The 20306-nt window shown below is 43.6% G+C and overlaps 1 protein-coding gene across 7 annotated transcripts in view; it reads left to right on the plus strand.

Moving 5' to 3' along the window:
• Positions 1-3005: 3005 nt before the first annotated feature.
• Positions 3006-20306, plus strand: part of ILDR1 (immunoglobulin like domain containing receptor 1) — a 72220-nt gene continuing 54919 nt past the window's right edge. For all 7 annotated transcript variants that reach the window (XR_009008173.1, XR_009008171.1, XR_009008172.1 and 4 more), the window contains exons 1-3: positions 3006-3142; positions 15914-16084; positions 17483-17632. Coding sequence is in view for 4 of the 7 variants with exons in the window: in XM_057545554.1 (XP_057401537.1) it covers positions 3088-3142; positions 15914-16084; positions 17483-17632 (376 nt within the window). In the remaining 3 variants the exon portion in view is untranslated. The remainder of the gene's footprint in view (positions 3143-15913; positions 16085-17482; positions 17633-20306) is intronic.

Consider the following 20306-nt stretch of genomic DNA (forward strand, 5'->3'; position numbering starts at 1 on the left):
CACAAAGAAGCACAGCATAACTAGAGTAGTAATTAAGGCTGTGTGCTCTGAAGACAGGTTGCTTGAGTTTGCATCTCAGTTCTATTACTTACAAACTGGGTGGCCCTGGGTAAATAACTGAATCTTTGTGCCTCAAGTTCATCAGCTATAAAATGGGGTCAATGATAGTCCTTGCCTCATAGTGTTGTTGAAAGAATTATTGAAGTTAAAACAAAAAGTGCTTAGAATAGTGCCTAGCACAATGTAAGTGTTTAATAGTAGTAGCTATTATTATTTTGCAGATGAGGACACTTTTGTCTCAGTCAGTATCAGCAGGTCAAATGATTTTTACTTCTATATCTAGCAATGAAAAAACTATTTGTTCTGAGCCAAATGTATACTCTTATTTAATCTTTGTTGAATGAATGGCACATGTTGGCAAAATGACTGGCCCAGGAGAGCTCATGGCAGCGGAATGGAGTTTTTCTTTGTCTGGAGCTAAATGGCATATGTGGAAAGAAACTGCATTAGCACACGCTGATAGAGTCAACTATACACATTGAGACGTAACTAGGTGAGAGTGTATGGTGGTATAATAACTAAGAGCACAAGATCTGGAATTAGATTGCCTCACTTAGACTCATAACTCCACCACTTACTAGCTTTGTCACCTTGGGCAAGTTACTTCTTTGTATTTCAGCTTCCATTCCATAAAATGGGATTGATAATAAGTTCCTATTTCATACAGTTATTGTGGGAATTTAATGAGATAATGCATGTAAAGCACGTAGAACATTACTTGGTACATAATATGTAATAAGTGGTGAAGAAAAAAAGATGCACATAGTAGACAGAGGACCATATAAAGTTAACCTAAGTTTTCACTACAAGAGAAGAAATGGAGGTAGATGTTCAGTTGAATGAGTGATTCTCAAGAGAAAATAAGGGAATTTTCTAATTCTACTACACTTGGAATGACCTTTGTTAAAGTCATTATTTTGTTGTTGTTGTTCTTATGTAAGCCTCAACGTATTCCCCCAGTTATGTTTGGGTTAGACCACCAGGCTTTCCCAGAATATGTTCCATGGGACATCTGCCCTAAGATATGTATGAGAAAAAAGGGTTTTGTGGTTGAACAATGCTGGGAAATGCTGCATGACATATTCTCTTGGAAATTCAAATGTATATTAGCACCCTAAGGGGTTGATAGGTCCTGGAAAAATGTTTCATTTAGTTTAACCCAGCATTTCTTGAATATATTTGATCAAAGAGCCCTTTTTCCATATACTATTTATTAACATTCCATGGAACTACTGTTCCATGGAATAAACATGGAGAAATGCTGACTTCAGTGAATAGCAAAATGACCTTAATACCAAAGCAAGGGCTAAGGGAGGTATAGGTGTGGGAAGGAGAGGGCTCATACTTTTTTAGACTGGATTGAAAATTTCCCTAGAACAACTCTCAAAGCCACGAATCACACAAATCCCTCAGGGTCACAAACTCTCAAACACATACAAGGTTCCTGGGAGCACGTGCAGGGTCCCTGGAAGGCGTTGGGGGAGCACCCCTCACTCACATTGTATCCTGCTGCTCCTGCTGTGCTGGGATCCCACTGCGGAAGATCCAAAGGCTCCTCAACACACTGTGCCATCTGCCTTTGGCCATCACTTCCTGATTTTACTTCCTACTTTTTAGAAGAGAAGAGGCTACAAGAAAACTATTTAAAGTGGAGAGGCCCTATTGGGGAACCAGAGGCCAGACCCAGGAGTGGAGGGGGGAGGAGGGGATTTGGAGAGAAGAGACTGGGTTGAAACCTCCAGTCAGATTCAGGACAAGGATGCTCCTCTGGGTGGAGGCGAGATGAGGGACTCCGGTAGTGCCAAGCGAAGAGGAGCCTTCCTGGCAGAGCAAAACAGGATATACACTTAGGAGAAATAATACTGACTTCTAAGGTCGGTGAGCAGAATAGGAGGTCCCTGAGGGCAGAAACCATGTTCAATGCATTTTTATAACTATTTTCTTCAGGAAAAAGGTGGTGGCTAGGAGGAGGGGGGAACTGTGTTTGTTACAGAACGGGGAGCACAGTGAGAAATCCCTGATAAAGGAGAGGTGTATAAGGTGGCTTGCTGTCTATTTATATTGGCCAGTGTTCATGTCACTTTCCAAATTAATGTCATTGGTTGGCTGGTTCCTGAAGGCAACTGTGCCTTCCTCCTCTGATTTGCTTTACCTCTTACTTCCTACCAAGGAAGAAGGAGAGACTGGGAATACATCCTAGGTGGCCTGGTGCAAAGAGGCCTAGAATCTTTCATCTTGGGAGGCTGAGGTCTGTGAGGGGCTGCTGAGCTGCATTCAGGATGGCAAATAATAAGGCCTAAACCAATATTAACGATGCCTAACTATGGATGGTGGGAGCAGGATTTTTTCTTACTGCCATTAATTTATATTTTTTCCAACTTTTCTATAATGAGCACCCTTTTCTTTTATAACTTGGAAAATTAGGTCTATTTCTCTAGTTCACACCCCACCATCTTTATTTATAGAAAACCTGAACAATCATTACACATAAACTTTCTATTAGTGTGTTTTTAGTGGGGAAAAAAAATGTTTTCCAAGCACGTATGAGTGAATGGAAACATACGGCAGGAAATACTCCCTAGAAAGTTATATCCACATAATTCTACGAAGAGTGAGGGAGAAATTTGCTAGGGGTAAGATTTCCGAAGAACTTCTGGGGAAAATGGTAACAGGCTCTTATAGGTGGGAGGCAAGAGTGGCACGAGATGGTGTTTCGGCGAGGAGAATCACCTGGCAGCCTGCCTGGGGGCGGTGGCAGGTAGGAAAGGTGGCCGCGGGCCAGGGCGGGGCGGAGCAGGAAACGGCGGCGCGCGGAGCGGGAGGCGGAGCCGCGGGGAGCTCCCAGGTGGACTGGAGGCGGGCGGTACCTGCCCGCGGAGCTGGACCGGTCCTCCTGCCGCGCTGCGCGCAGTGAGCGGAAAGCGGCGGGGTTCTTTGGAGAAGCGGTGCGCCCTGAACCGGCCGCTGATGAAGACAGACACAGTGTCCCTGGAGCCCCTGAGCTGAAAGGGACCGGAGAGGGCTGGCATGGGCCCCGAGCTGCCCGCACCTTGGCTGCTGCTCTTCACCTGGCTCCCAGCAGGTGAGCCGTGGGAAAATGGGTCCCACCCGGGGCCCAAGGGGAGAGGAAGCCATTGTTGCCTGGCCTTGCAGAGCTGGCCACAGGCAGGACAGCGGAGGCCTGGGCCGCGCTCAGGTGGCTCTTGGCACGGGCGCCAGGAGTTGCGGGGACTGAATCGAGTTTCTGCCTGTGGGAACCTGTTGTTTTCTTCTTTTATTAGCCTAGGCCCTTCCGAAACAGGTGCAGCTAAGGAAGAAGCCAGGAGCCTCTGGGCTTCTCCTCCTGTTTTTAGGCACTTCTTGGTCTCTAAAGCCAAATTGATGGAGGCGGAAACACCACTCTTAAAATTCCTAATTGTAATTCTTAATTCCCTCTTCTGCCCCTGGGCACCCCATCCTCAGAATTAGGACTTTGTAGCCAGCAGTCATCTAGGTCAAAAGAATAATAAAAGAAGACTTACAGACAAAATTCCCATTAGGGTATAAAACCCAATCCTTAAATCACCAGCATGATGTTTTAAAAGCTGTTCTATTTTTACAAAGAATATTGAACGCTCAACATTTTTCAAACACAATGATTATAAACAAAGGGTATATTCCTTTTTTTTGGAATTTTATTTTATTTTTATACAGCAGGTTCTTATTAGTTATCTATTTTATACATATTGGTGTATATATGTCAATCCCAATCTCCCAATTCATCCCTCTTTCCCCCTTTGGTGTCCATACGTTTGTTCTCTACATCTGTGTCTCTATTTCTGCCTTGCAAACCGGTTCATCTATACCATTTTTCTAGATTCTACATATATGTGTTAATGCATGATATTTGTTTTTCTCTTTCTGACTTACTTCACTCTGTACGACAGTCTCTAGGTCCATCCACGTCTCTACAAATGACCCAATTTCGTTCCTTTTTATGCTGAGTAATATTCCATTGTATGTATGTACCACATCTTCTTTATCCATTCGTCTGTCGATGGGCATTTAGGTTGCTTCCATGACCTGGCTACTGTAAATAGTGCTGCAATGAACATTGGGGTACATGTGTCTTTCTGAATTATCGTTTTCTCTGGGTATATGCCCAGTAGTGGGTTTGCTGTGTCATATGGTATTTCTATTTTTAGTTTTTTAAGGAACCTCCATACTGTACTCCATAGTGGCTGTATCAATTTATATTCCCACCAACAGTGCAAGAGGGTTCCCTTTTCTCCACACCCTCTCCATCATTTGTTGTTTGTAGATTTTCTGATGATGCCCATTCTAACCGGTGTGAGGTGATACCTCATTGTAGTTTTGGTTTGCATTTCTCTAATAATTAGTGATGTTGAGCATCTTTTCATGTGCCTCTTGGCCATCTATATGTCTTCTTTGGAGAAATGTCTATATAGGTCTTCTGCACATTTTTGGATTGGGTTGTTTGTTATTCTAATATTGAGCTGCATGAACTGTTTATATATTTTGGAGATTAATCCTTTGTCCATTGATTCGTTTGCAAATATTTTCTCCCACTCTGAGGGTTGTCTTTTCATCTTGTTTATAGTTTCCTTTGCTGTGCAAAAGCTTTTAAGTTTCATTAGGTCCCATTTGTTTATTTTTGTTTTTATTTCCATTACTCTAGGAGGTGGGTCAAAAAAGATCTTGCTGTGATTTATGTCAAAGAGTGTTCCGCCTATGTTTTCCTCTAAGTTTTATAGTGTCTGGTCTTACATTTAGGTCTTTAATCCATTTTGAGTTTATTTTTGTGTATGGTGTTAGGGAGTGTTCTAATTTCATTCTTTTACATATAGCTGTCCAGTTTTCCCAGCACCACTTATTGAAGAGACTGTCTTTTCTCCATTGTATATCCTTGCCTCCTTTGTCATAGATTAGTTGACCATAGGTGCGTGGGTTTATCTCTGGGCTTTCAATCCTGTTCCATTGATCTATGTTTCTGTTTTTGTGCCAGTACCATATTGTCTTGATTACTGTAGCTTTGTAGTATAGTCTGAAGTCAGGGAGTCTGATTCCTCCAGCTCCATTTTTTTCCCTGAAGACTGCTTTGGCTATTCAGGGTCTTTTGTGTCTCCATACAAATTTTAAGATTTTTTGTTCCAGTTCTGTAAAAAATGCCACTGGTAATTTGATAGGGATTGCATTGAATCTGTAGATTGCTTTGGGCAGTATAGTCATTTTCACACTATTGATTCTTCCAATCCAAGAACATGGTATATCTCTCCTTCTGTTTGTGTCATCTTTGATTTCTTTCATCAATGTCTTATAGTTTTCTACATACAGGTCCTTTGTCTCCTTAGGTAGGTTTATTCCTAGGTATTTTATTCTTTTTGTTGCAATGGTGAATGGGATTGTTTCCTTAATTTCTCTTTCTGATCTTTTGTTGTTAGTGTATAGGAATGCAAGAGATTTCTGTGCATTAATTTTGTATCCTGCAACTTTACCAAATTCTTTGATTAGCTCTAGTAGTTTTCTGGTGGCTAAAGGGTATATTCTTAAAGTAAGCAAATTGCTAAATGGACAGAGACTTCAGAAAGTGGAGCTCCAGGTGTTCATGAACCAACCATGCAGTGTGAGTAGCCAGGATACTGAGGTGGTCAAATAATACAGACTGCTGTATTTGCCTGGCATTCGTTAAGTGGAAGCCTACCTGCGTGACACATTTTAGAAGCAAAGAATGCTGAACACGGAAAAATCCTAAGTCCAGGAAGAAATACAGTTTACATTGTGACATATACACACATATATGAGATTTATAAAATAGGAACAAAAGGTATACACACAGACCCCCACACACACACACACAAAACCAGTTACTATGTTGATAAAAGAATAACAAATTAACATTAAATATTACTTTAATAACATTTAAATTCATAGAAAGTAATCCCCAAATTAACAGTATTAAATAGAAAAATCCAGTAAGTTGATTTTCTCAAGACCCACTGCAAACTGAGGTATGAACTTTGGAAAACCCTGCATTAGAACGTATTCATTTTGGTCTGTCACCTTGTTCTCTTCTGTTTCTAAAGAAAAGTCAACCCAGCTCTCTGATTAGCATCCAAGTTTCTGCAGTTGCGAAGTGTGGGTCAGTAGAGAGATTATGTCAGATGTGGGTACTGGCTAGTTGGTGTGGCTTGGGGCCTCTGAGGTCAGGAAGTCCTGTGAAGTTACCACAGTCTTTATGTTTGGAGCTGTGGAGAGATGGGTTGTCAGAGGGTTTTGTGCGTGTGTAATTCTCCAAACTGTTTTTCCTTAAAAAGAAAGAAGTCTTTATCACACAAGTGAGATTTGCTTCTTAATACAGAGCCTTAAGTTAAGGCTAAAGTAAGTTCCTATAGCCCTTTGCATTATTGGCTAATAGCTCTGGTTACCTTCATCCAACCTCAAAGTTTATTCCTGGAATGAAAAGTTTAGATTCTGCCCCCCGCCCCCCCCACTGCCAAATTCTAAAAGGTTGTGTGTTGTTTGTGCTTTTGTGAATATTTAAAAAGATCTTAGAGGGGTGTTAACTTATAGATACACGTAGCTATCAAACAACTTATATTATTCTTTGGGAAATCAGACAGCTGACATCTAAGGGACAAGATTCTTAGAGAGCATCTAGACCAGGAGCTTTCCCTTGGTGGTGGGGGTGAAGGTTGGGATCATACTGAAGACCTAATGACATCTTGGTCCCTGATACAGTAGATAGTAAAAAGTAGAGCTTCTCAGGTGATGGATGGGGGACTGTCCACTCGACTCCTCCCTTGCCCCCCACCCCCCTGCCATGAGGCTCCCTGAAGTACCTCCCAGAACCCCAGTGCTCTGCGAACACAAGTAGAAATCACTCCCAGTCCTTGTCTTCCCCTCCCAGCCAGTTTTACAGATAAGGAAATCTGTGTCCCGGGAAGTCAGGCGTCTCAAGTTGACACAGTGGAGTTGGTTTGAGAGCTGGGACGACGGGAACCCTGGCATCCTCACTCAGCCCATTGCTCTTTCACCTATTTCATACCATGGAGCAGGTTTGTTTTGTCTAATTGAATCCTGGTAGAAATAGAAATTGACTACCTCCTGGATGTGTAACCAGATGTTAATCATTAAACCTCTTGCCTCAACAACAATGCAGTGGGATGAGATGCTGGGTAATTACTGTACTGTCTGCCTAAGTTTCTTTCAGCCTAATACTTTATTTCATTATTTGAAGTCCTTAGGGGAGAAATAAAATTGTGTGTTTTAAGAGTTAGGAAGACTCTGATCATGTCTTGTCTTTCTCCAGTCCTCGTTTCTGGATCTTCCAATCTACAAATCTTAGGGTAAGGTGAGGTCAGAGGAAAGCATTCTACACTTTATTCATTTCCCAAACCCAGTTAATCACCATGTGCTATTGCTTAATCCCAGCATCTTAACCATCTCCTTGCCTCTAGGCTGCTACCTCTCTGCCTAGTTCCAACCATCCTCCACCCAGATGATGGGTTAACCTACCTGGATTAATCTTTCCCACCTTCACTTGAGTCCTCCAAGAACCTCTACTGGATCCCCATAGTTTATATGAGTGGATTAAAGCTCTTTGGAATTCAAGGCTCACTCATTATGGCCTCACTAACATGGGCAGCCTTGTCTCCACTGCTATGAGCATGCTCTTGTAACCCCTCTCCCCCCAACATACACCCTTCTTCCTTGCTTTTTGTCTGGCCATATTACAAATGGTTGACTTTAACCATTTGTTTTCTGTACTTTCAGAGCACTTAAAATTTGTTCCAAGCAGCTTAGCCTGTCTTGTATGAATTTATTTGTTTGTTTATTCAGCAAAGGTTTAATGCACACCATGTGCCAGACGTACTCTCAAACAAAAGCAGACACGGCTTTGGTCCCCATGGTGCTTATGGTCTAAAGGAAATACAAGCAAATGTAGAAATACAACTACGATAGGGACCATGAGAAAGAGATACAAGGCACCAAAAGAGCATATAATAGATGGATTTTGCTCATTCAGGAGGCCCTTCCTGGAGAAATGATGCTTACACTGAGAGCTGAGGGGTGATCATCCCAAACAAATGAATAGTATGTGCAAGGCTGCTGGATAGGAGCTCAGTGAGAATGAGAGGTGGCAAGAATATCAGTGTGACTGAGAGGAGGAAGCCACCGGACGTGTGGTGGAAAGGAGGCCGGGGATAGGTAGGACCAGATATGCATGGCCTCATGGGTCATGGTAGAAGGCTTTGTATTTATCCTAAGAACAATGGACAGCTTTTGGAGATATTTAAGGAGAAAGAGTTGGGAGACGGGTGTGGAATCCACATGGAGGAAAACCAGAGTATGTGCAGGTACCAGTTAAGCTGAAGCAGTATGCAGGCTGGAAGTGATGGTAGCTTGTGCTAGGGTGATGGTGATGATGGAGAGACAGAGATTCCAGAAATACTTAGGAGACAAATAAACCCAATTTGATAATAGATTTTATATGGAGTGAGGAAGAAAGAGATGTCAAGGATGATTCCTAGTTTTCAGTCTTGTCCATTCACTGAGATGGGAAATAGGGAAGAAGCCCAAGTTTGTACAGAAGGAATAGGATTTAGATTTGGGGCCTGATTTAGATTCTGAAACAACCAAGAAGAGCTATGAGGAGGATTTGGACCCGTGTGTCCTCTTGGCTCTTATTGTACAGTAGTAGGATTTGTTATTCAAAGCTCTAGCAGTTTCTAAGCAATCCTATAAAGCTTAGCCATGACCAGAGGTACCTTGTTTATCCGTTTACTTATATATTGTTGACTTTCCCCAAGAGTATAAGTTCCAAGAGTACAGGGACCTTGTCTCTCTCGTTAGCTACTTTACCCCCATCATCTGGAACAGCACCTGGCTCATAGTAGGTATTCAATAAATGAGTGAATGAGTGACCTCTGAAGGCCCAGGGCACACAGAAATTTGTCATTCTGGTGAGACTTAAATTTGCATGTGCTCTGAGATTAGCATGTGGGGACACAGATGAGTCACTGAGTCACAGACACTGAGCGTCTGACTTTGGGAAACCCCGAGCATCTGCCTCTCAACCAGGTCTTGTTGTCCTCTACCCCTAATAACCAAAGGATATCAAATTCAAACCACCTGAGGGGCTATTTTTTTCACCTAGTAGTTTATCAGAAAATTTTTAAAGATTGATATTTCCCCTGTTGGAAAGATTGTGGTGAAACATGGGAGTGTCACACACTGTTGATGGGAATATAAATTTCTTTCCTGAATTGTCTATTAAAATATAAAAGCCTTATCCCCTTTGACCCAGCAATCTCTCTTTGAGAAATACATCCTACTAGAATAAAAGCATGCATGTGAAGAGATACTTTATATAATATAAAGGTATTCATTTCAACAAATTATTTCAGCATTGTTTGTAATAGTGAAATATTAGAAACAACCTAACTGCCCATCATTAGAAAAATGGGTAAGTTATGGTTCATCCATGTAGCGAATTTTCATGCAGCCACTAAAAAAATTAGATCTATATATACTGAGATAGAATATAATGATATCTCATTAGTTTGAAGAAAAAACAAAGTTGCAGGTCAATGTACATAATATGATTATTTTTTTTTAAAAAAACGTGTAGGAAAAGATGTGGAGGGTAGACACCAAATTATGATGCCTCTGGAGAGTAGAGTTCATAGTGAGCAAGGATGAACTTTTTACTTTATACCCTTCTCTATTGTTTGAAGTTTCTTATTATTTATCTTATAAATAAAAAGGGAAGAAAGGGGTTTCTCTACAAAATGGTTAAAATAAATTTGTGAATGTCTCTTAAAGGGTTAAACCTCCACCATTAGGAAACTTATCCAGAAGGCAAGTGGTACAATGGAAACTGTAGGATTTGGGATTTTAGAGGTATATGCTTATGTCTAGTTTTGCTATTTACTAGCTGTGTGGCTTCAAACCAGTTACTTAATCTCCCTGAGGATTTTCCTCATCTACGAAATTGAGAGAAAAATAAGGCTGATCTCATGGGGGTTTGCCAAGGTTAAACTACATACTACATAATGAAGCCCCCAATACCATGCTGACCAACACTGAAGTGCTCAGTAGTTACCAGTTTCCTCCCCACGGTAGACATAGGCTTCTGCCACCCCAAGCCTAACAACTGTCGAGAAGCACCCCCAGACCTTTGTTAAACGTGCAATGCATAGACATAATTCCTCCCCCGCCCCAACCTGCTTCTTTCTCCCCTTTTCTCCTCTCCTTGCTCTCTCCGTCCCTTACTTCTTGCCCATGCATTGCCAGGCCCTCTACCCCTTGATTCCTCTTCTGTTTGCACTGTTACCTGAGGAAATGTAACAAATACTGATGGTAAATATACTTGGGGAGATAGCTTGCCCTGACATAAACTCTGATAGGATTAAACCTGTGTACTTTTTGTTAACCTGATTAGTGGAGCAGAGGTGCCTGGGTGCCTGAAAAACAGGAATCAAGACCTTCCATCAGGGGCACCATCAGGCCACTGCCCCTTGCTGGGAAAGACCTTGCTCTCCTCCCTGCCTGCCACTCCCTTCCAAGCGAGACCCTTCATGTGGAAAGGAGGGGAAATGCCAGCCGGTCCCCTGAAAATGATTCTTAGCTTAAAAGGAAAAAAAAACTTTTGTACCTGTATCCCTATACTGTATGGATAATATGTTCTAGAAACTATAAAACATCTTGCCCACTCTGATACTACACAGGGAAGACAGGCTGAATAAATAAATGTGTAAAGATCTGCATCTATTTGGGAACACATGGCATTTAATTGTAAAGATACTCTTTTTTTCCATTGGTATATTTACCTTCCACTTCAGCGCAGGATGGTAGTCCCCACTCTGCGCAGCAGCGTAGTCTTGGAAAGTACCTCATGGCGGGAAACAGAGAATCCCCTTCTCCTTCCCTCCTTCCCATGAGCTCTGCTATCTCATCTGAAGTTACCTTTCCACCCTTACAGAGCTCCCTTCCTCTTTCACAGAGACTAACTGTGAATGGGTTTGCCAGGTAAGACGCAGCTTTAAAAGCCTTTAATGCACTAACTCATTTTGCAAAGAGAAGGCGGTAATGATAGCTTACATTTGTATCATTTTAATTCTTTCAAAATGCTTTTACATGCTGTTCTCAATTGATCTCAACCTCTTGAAGTGGGCAAGGTAAGAACAAATGATATAAATAATAGCTACTGTTTATTGAGTGTCTATTATGTGCCAGGTTCTTTGCTAAATGCTGGACATATTTATCTCATGTAACCCTCACTATTACCCTATCAGGCACATATTACCATCATCCCAATTTTGCATATATAGAAACAACTGTAGTTTGGAAATAACTTGTCAGGTCTTTTAGCTAGCAGGGGAGTGGAGGCAGAATTTGAACTCAGAAAATCAGTCTCCAGAATTAACGTTTTCAGGAGAAAATTATAGACACAACTAGACAATTAGATGGTGATGAACTGGGGAGAAGGAGATGCCACAGGATGAAGGGAATTTAAGAAGAGAAAGAAAATTTAAGAATTTGAAAACCTGTAGTACCGGGTTTAAAAGAGTAAGGATGCAACCAGGACACATATAAACAGAACACTTATCTTTTTGAATCTCTTCATATTTTCAGCCCAGATTCTGCTGCCCTTAGTCTCTTCTTGAAAACTTTACCTGCTTAGTAGTGTGCGTGCCCAGTGTGGTTAGTTTTACAGAGAGGCTAAAGGAAAAGATAGGCGGTTTCTGCCTTTGAAATGGTCTGTCTTGCTACTACCTCTCTCTTCCTCCCAATCTGGAAATTCCTCCTGCTTTTTGAGAGTCCAGTGCCTGACTTCTACTTGGAAAGTCAGGCTTGCCTTCTTGGGAAAGATTGGATTTGGTGTGAGCAAGACCCGAGTTCAAATCCTGAGGCTGAGAGGGCCTGGTTAATTATAGTCTCTGAACTTTTGCCCACAGATATGAGCAGGGCTGACCCCACCCTAGGGAATTTTGCAAGGATTAGAGACAATGTATGTACATCACCTGGTACACAGTAGATGCTGAAATCCAGAGCAACAGCTGAGAAGAAGTGAGAAGGGTTTGCTGGTTCCTCGGTACTTTTTGCCCTGAGACTCTCCCCCACTCTCCATGTGAGGCTGGGCGAGGGGTGAAGGTCTGGGAGCTGTTCAGGATGCTGTAGGGCCAACAGACCCCTGGAGGGAGTGTGAGTGAGCTCATTATGGTCAGATATGTGGGAACCTGCCGTATTTCAAGGCTTGAAATTCACCTAAGGCATGAAATTAAAGAGAGGATAAAAGAGAAATACCAGGCAACAAAGCCAGTGCTGACGTTGGTAAAGGTGAGTCAAGTCACCCCACGTGTAGTTTGTCCATAACAAGAGCATTCATGGAAAAGAAGCTGAGTGAGCATTTGGTAATGAAGGTGATCACCCTTGTCCCCATTCTTCTTCCTCAGGGTGTCAGATTCAGCCATCTTCAAAGCTACCCCAGAGCAACTTCTGGCTCCAACCAAATACCCTCTCTGACTCCCAGCAAACCTGCACTACCCCCCTGCAGATATTCCACCTCTATACAAATAATGTTGACTGGAGCCCTTTGAATAAACTGTCATTTGTATTGAATTACCATTCAGCAAAATAAAGAACATGTAGTTTATTAATCACAGTATTAGAGTTAACTGCTGCCCGTTGTATATTAATTATTGCTCTTGTAGCCTGGCCCCGTGCTCTGATTATTTGCAAGCTATTGAATACCAAACATCTTCCTTTATTTAAAGAATAGCCAGGTAGAGTGGCAAGAGACTGCTCAGGGGCAGAATCTTGGCTCCAACCCCCTTAGAAAATGAATGACCACAGACAAGCCATTTGCCTTATCCAATCCTAGATTTGCTGTGTATGCACCGGCACAACTTGTTTCCTCCCAGGGCTCATATTTAGGGAATAAAAGAAAATATTTGAAAGTGCTTTGTGAACCTAAGATTTTGTTTACACCACAAATCAATGTTTTTCTCTCTATTCCAATCCATGCATGTTACTGAACAAAATAAGCTAGTGTTGACAGTGCCATCCTATTCATTGTCAAATCTTACCTGTACCTGCTTCTGGTATTCAGTTAAAGCTGTGTTGGGTAAAAGCTCCAAGGTCTACTTCAGGTCAGTTCTGGAAAAAAACAAAGAGGTGGTGAAGGTGGAGAAGCAAAAATAAAAAATCAGATTATGAATTAATCCTCATTAGGCTGGAGATACTAGTCATTAGCTCTTCCATTCTGATTGGACTGATTTCCAGGAATCCTACAGCTAATAGAGACAGCAGCTATTTCCCCCAAACTCCTCAAGGCTTATTTTCAAAATGATATTCTTTTTCCATTCACAACTAAATAAGGAAGTCATCCATCTTCCTAAAAACATCACTTTCACCTTATTACTCTTCTTCAGGAAAGCCTTCAGTGATTATCCATTAACTGGAAATAGACTCTGGAGTGCAATTTACACTCCACCCCATCTCCCCACTTCCTACTCCCCACCACCAGCTCGCCTTATTTATCCTCTGTCTCTAAAGCCAGAGGCACCAGCTGGGTTGGTTCCCTCCAGGTTCTCCAAGGAACTGCCCCTTCCTGATAAGGGCCTTTGCTCACTCCTTTCTTCCATCCTGACACAGTGAGTCTCTCTGCCCTCTCCCTATTTTTCACGTATCGTCTAAATCCTACTTGGGTTTTAGGGTCTAGCTTAAATCTCTTCCTTCTGTGATGCTTCCCACCCACAGGTCTCCCCCACACTGCTGCAGACCCTCTCTAGCATGGCTGTCACTGGCATGTCCTCATTACAGCCCAGCCCTGGAGATGGCTCAGGTCATTTCTGGGGACCAGAGCCTGTCCCAAGCAACATTCTGCTACCTCTCTGTGGACATGAGAAAAGTGGCTGCTGGTGGCCATCGTCTTATGAGGGTTGTGTTCAGAAGGCGAGGCAGGACCCAGAACCCTGTGGCTCTGGCCATTGAGCCAGGCCCACCCAGCTGCTCTATAACGGGGGTGACTGTATTTATTTTGTTTATGGGAGTAACAGTCAAAATGAAGGTAGCTCTACCTGAGAACTCTATTGGAGGGACTCCCAGCTTGTACCCCTTTCTCCTTGGCCCTCATAATTAGGGAAAAAAGGAAAAAGACTCATACAGTGTCACTAACATGGCAGCATATATGCCAGCACCTTGCCAGGTACCATGCCAAGTGCCAGGAGTGGGTTATCTCATTGCATTCTTGCAAGGACCTGATTAGGTTAGTACTGTTATAACCTCCATTCATAGCTGAGGAAACACAAGCTCAGAGAGAGTAAATAACTTGTCCAATGTCCAAGTGAGTAGTACAGTTTGATTTGAACCCAGTTGTATCTGAGTCCAAAGCCTGGGTTTACTTTAGCTAGTCTACACCAGTGGTTCTCAAAGTATGGTACCCATCAAAGTAGTATCAGCATCTCCTGGAAATTTGTTAGAAATATAAGTTCTTGGGTCCCACCCAAGTCCTACTGAATTAGAAACTCCTGCTGACAATGATCTGGGCTGTCACGAGTCCTCCTGGTGGTGCATGCTCAAGTTTGAATACTACTGCTCTACACTAAACCTCCTATGAGAAAGCCCCTATAACTTGGCCTAGAATCCATATTGACATAGGAACATTTGAAGATGCTGGTTACGTGTGGACTTCTGACCATGTCAAAGTCCCACCTGACATTTCTGTGCCACTTGGTTCCTCGTCAACACAGACTTGGAGCTTTCAGTATACCTGTAGATTTGGAGGGTAAGGGGAGAAAGTTTTTAAAAAGTAAAAAGAAAAATTGTTAGTTCCTTCAAGTCTTTCGTGATAAAATTTGTCACAGTCTGATCATTTTTGTTTTATTTTCTTTATGCTTATGTCAACCAGCTGAACTGCCAATTTTCACTGGTCATCCATTCCATCATTTATTCAACAAACATTTGTTGGGTGCCAAGGAGGTGACAGGCACAGTATGAGGCTCTTGTGTTTGAACAATGAGTCAGAGGCAAACCCAGTTGGCCTTCTCAGAGCCTACAGTAGACAGGCCATCCCCAGAAGTGTGAAATGCTCTGCCTGGGGGTAGGATGAGGCACTCTGGGAAAACAGAGGGAGGCCCCTCTCCCAGACTTGCAGTCAGAGGTGGCTTCTTGAGGAGGTAAGGGTGCAGCTGAAGACCTAAGAAATAAATGGTACTTAGCCTGGGGAAGGGAGTGGAGTGGCAGCTGGTGATGTGGAAGAGTGCTCCAGCCAAGAGACGTACATGTGGGAGGACCTGGGGAAGACAGCACGCCTAGCGCGGGGAGGACTGAGGCCAGTCCGGAGTGGCTGAAGCCCCGAGTGGGGGTGGGCACGAAGGGAGATGAGGCCGCAGAGAAAGGCTGAAGGCAGACGTGACTGGCCTCCTAGGCCAGGGTACAGAGGTTGAACTTTATCCTTAGGGAAATGGGAAAACATTTTAAGAAGAGAAGCGACATGAAAAATTATATATATTAGCAGAGTCACTCCAGTACCTACATGGCCTTCTTTTAATATCGTTTCTTTATCATTGTCGGATGTGTTATCGCTCCCTGTGGACTGGGAGCGACTTGAGAGTCATGGTTTTTGCTCTTTTTCTCCTCCGTCTCCTCCAGGGTGTCTGTGCAGTTTCCGTCCCAACCCTGCCCTGGCTAAGTAAGAACACAGGCAGCTTGTGAGCTGCTCCCAGCCAGTCAGGCGGTGTGTTTGCTTGCGTGCAATGCTTTTATTGCCCCATGAATAGAAGTAGGTCACCCCTTAGAGACCTACCTAAGGTCTGCCTTCAGCATTGTCTCCCGCTCTTGGCCGCAGGGTGTGTGTCCTTGCTGGTGACAGTCCAGCACACGGAGCGCTACGTCACCCTGTTTGCCTCCGTCGTTCTCAAATGTGACTACACCACCTCTGCCCAGCTCCAGGATGTGGTGGTGACCTGGCGCTTCAAGTCCTTCTGCAAGGACCCCATCTTTGATTACTACTCTGCATGTGAGTGCCCTCCTCCCTACCTCCTGCTCTCCCGGAGCCTTTCTGTGAAGTACCGCCATTAGGGTGTAGGAATTATTTAGGATCACAAATCCTTATAGTGAGAAGAAGCCAGAAAGATCACTTAATACTGTCCCCTCGTTTTATAGATAAACGGAGGCCAGGTAGATGACATAACTTATTCAGGGTCACATAATATTTATTTATTTTAAAATTTATGTCCCGCCTTGTTCTAAAATAAATTAAGGCAGCTTAGACATTAAGTAAAAGGCAGAGCAAGTCGTGACTCCTAGTTCATTCCTGGTTGCCCACCCATGCGCTAAGATGAGGATGTAGGTCTGCCTCTCATCACCCCCACCTCCTCCGAATGCAGACAAGACTCCTGCCCGCCCTCCGTGACTCATGAGGAGTGGTCACCTGTGAGCCTCCCGCCCACTGCCACACTCCCTTCTAGAGCCAGCCTTCCTGGTGGACGGTCAGTCCTCTGTGGACTAAACACTCTCAGTGCTGGAGCGCTCCCTGGCCACAGGCAGCCTGTTCGTTGCTGGACATCCCGGAGTGCTGTGCAGCTCTCCCCACGCTTAGCCAAGTCCTACCTCTCAGTAACAGCTGCCCTACTCACGTCAGTCCTGCTGTCTGGAACCAAAGCTCTTCCCTAGCTGCCCACCTCTGCCTCTCTCAAGAAACAAAGGAACCCTGATCCCCACCACCAGCCTGGGACAATTAACCGTTAGAAATTTGGAGAATAGAACTAGATACCCTGTTCACAGGAAGGAACTGAGCTTCCTGAGATGAGGAAGAGCAGGGCAAGACATCAGCTTTACCTTTTTTAGCCCTAGTATCTTACAATATGAACTCCAAAACCTAACTGTCTGAGCCACCCACGGAGCCTGACATTGTCCCCAAAACACCCCTCTCTAAATTGAGGCATTGTTTCCTGGGGGTTACTCTTAAAATGCCTGCATTAAGTGGGAAGGTAGGAGGGACCGGCTAGTAGACATTTATCACCAGCAGATTTAACAGCTCTCAAAACTTTTATTGTAAGGGCAGATGGATGAACCATATGGGAGCAGATTCTGGGGTGACTTTGAAAATGAGGCAAGGGAAACTGGGGTGGGAGATGGGGATGCAGTCAGGATTTGGAAATGATGGCCCATTAGAGGGGTCTGGAGTCTTTCTGCTCAAAGTGTGGGTCATTGGTGCCACCTGGGAGCTCATTAGAAATGCAGAATCTCAGATCCCCACTCCAGAATCAGAATCTTCATGTTTAAGAAGATTCCCAGGGGATGCATAAGCTCAGGAAAAATTGAGAACATTCATTGCTCCAGAAAGCACTAAGGGCACCTTTCTTCATGGGAATTCCCCACTGCTGTGTGACTTAGGTGTGTACTCTTTCCCCAGCGTACCAGGCGGCTTTATCCCTGGGCCAGGACCCGTCCAATGACTGCAATGACAGTCAGCGGGAGGTTCGCATCGTGGCCCAGAGGCGGGGGCAGAACGAGCCCGTGCTGGGGGTGGATTACCGGCAGCGCAAGATCACCATCCAGAACCGTGAGTGTGGAGGCAGCAGGGAACTGGGGGTGGAGAGGTGTGTAGACCAGGCCCAGAGGTCTGAGTCATTGTGGGGATTTCCCTTTTTTTCTGCTGCCTGACAGTCTACTTGGTCACTTTCATTTTTTGAGGAAAGTGTGAAATACACAGAATGTGCTATACCATCTGAAGTCATTACCCTGGAAGTTGGTCTCAGGCAAGAAGAAATCCTACAGCTTTGGCTAAAGGTCAGGGAGTGGGTGATTTCCTTTGCTTTTCCAAGATGCAGGTCTAACGTGTGGCTCAGGCTCCCTTAATTCCTTCTACAAATTGCTCTCAGGGCCTGCTCGAACCCCAGGCCCCTGAGTTCCCCTCTGGCTACTTCTGTTGCCCAAATCTAAGGAAATAGGGGTTTCCAAGTAGATGGCCACCATAGACCCTCGCCCTCCATTGGTAGAGGAAAGAGCATTGTGCTTAGAATCAAAAGACAGGGTGGGTGCCCCCATGCTTCCACTCCCTTGCTTAGTGACCAGCAGCAGATCCATTCTTTTCTCTGGCCTCTGTTGCCACATCTGAAAGATGGGCATAATGGCCTCTGTCTCCCCACACCGAAGTGAGTGTCAAATGTGATATCTGAGAGCTATGTCTGAAGCATATGCATTCTTTGTGGGAGTACAGGGAGCAGTGGTCAGCCCCGGCTCTGGAGTCAGACTCAGGTGTAGGTCCCCGTTCTGCACTTACAGGGTGTGTGAACTTGGGCAAGTCCCTTCCATTTTTTTTAGCCTCAATTTCTGTAAGATGGGACTTGCCGTAGCACGTATCTCATGGAGAGTTGTCAGGATTAAGTGAGATAATACGTATAAAGCACTTAGCAAACATTAAGTGTGCAGTAAACTTCAATTATGATCACACAACACACTTTTGAATGGATGGGTCAGCGCCCCACATTCCTGTCTTGTAATCCAGGACTGCTGCAATGGATTATTGGCACAGAATTCAGAGCGTATTTCAATGAGATTTATGTGCAGTTTTAAATAAATATTGGCTGGTTAAAAGTGAAAAAAAAAAAAAAAAGTGGGAGAATACACCTAGAAGGCCACTCAGGGTACTCATAGCAACAATGTGAGGAAATCAGTGAATATTCTATGACTGTTTAGGTAGATCAAGCCAGTTTAAAAATTGCTTCCACCTTTGTATATAATACTTTGGCTATAATACATAAGTCTGATCCATTTACATTCAACCACGGACCTTCCCAAGTCAACCCTTGAATGCTCAGCCTTAGGGAACATCTGTCCTTTTCCAGTTTCTAGGTGCATCCTCAGAGGTTCAGGGTGACTCTGCTTTCTCCAGAGCCCACAGAATTAGCTCCGATCTGACCCCAAAGTTTAAAGTCTCCTTTACAGTTTTTGAAGGATGAAAGTGCCCATAGGGGATAGTCCCTGATTTTCTGTCTTTTTTTCTAGTTTTGAGCAGCACTGTCTACTACTTCCCCTCCCAACCACGTTTGGGTCAAACTCTGCCTCCTTCTTACTCCCATGGGAAAGTGGTATTTCCCCTTGGTTTTAATTTTTAACCCCAGGCTTGTTGTGACTTCTTGGAGCCCTTGTTTTCCGATACTTTTATGCCTGTGTTTGCATCATTTGAGAAGACCCTGTCAAATCAGTTCTTGGATCATTTAAAATATTAACATATCTGAATGTCCTCATTACTCTGACATCCCTGAAATAATCCTTATGTCTCTAATAAAATTGGGGCGGATTTATAATACACATTAACCTTGGAGGGGGAATTTCCTCCTAAGCACTTTCACCATTCTTCCAAGTCTGGGGCAAGCTTGTTTCTGGGAAAGGCAGCGGGTTTGGAAAATCATGGGGTAGGAAAAAACCATAGGGATTGACGTAGAAAGAGAAGGAAACAGAAGTCGAAGTTAGCTCCAGTGGTGCGTGACCTTGCATGTTTGTTTCATTTCCTCAGTAAATATTTCTTGACAAAGAGATAATAAAGAATTGCAGCTAGGACTGCCAACTGAGCAGGAGCAAGTCTATAACTAAGGTCTTTAAGAATTTGAAGGTGTCCTCTGGTACTTATTGTGGCTGAAGTAGCAGGGACGTGGGAGCTGCCCTGATGCCTTTGACTGGACCTTAAGCCCTTTGAGGACAGAGATAGGTCTTGTTTGACCTTCCACAGAGTCTGATATAGTGCTGGACCCACAAAAGGTCTTTAGTGAACATTTGTTGCATTTAGTAAGTGTGAACATAACATTCACCTATCTTAATGGGGTAGATGCTTGGTGCTCATGAAAACTGAAATTCTTTTCTTGAGTAACATTTACCCTTAAAATATTGGCATTTCATCCTTACTTATTATTCAAGTTCATCTCACCTGTCCTTTCAAGATTCAGAAGTATGTGTTTCCAGCTTGTGAGGAATCCAGGCTGTGGAGTTATCCACCCAGTTAGGAGAGGACAGTAGAGCTTGGTGGTTAAGGGCACCAGCTTTGGGGCAGAGACATGAGTTTGAACCTACCTCTGTTACCTCTCTCTGTTCTAGCTTCCTCTAGTCTTAGTTTCCTCATCTGAAATGCAGCTAATAATCCTACCCACTGTATCAGGATTAAGTTTGATTGCAAGTAAGCAAAAGCCCAAAATATTAGTGACTTAAACAATAAAGAAGTTTATTTCCTCTCATGTATA

The sequence above is a fragment of the Balaenoptera acutorostrata genome, chromosome 4 (genome assembly GCF_949987535.1).
Source record: "Balaenoptera acutorostrata chromosome 4, mBalAcu1.1, whole genome shotgun sequence".
NCBI classification, from domain to species: Eukaryota; Metazoa; Chordata; class Mammalia; order Artiodactyla; family Balaenopteridae; genus Balaenoptera; species Balaenoptera acutorostrata.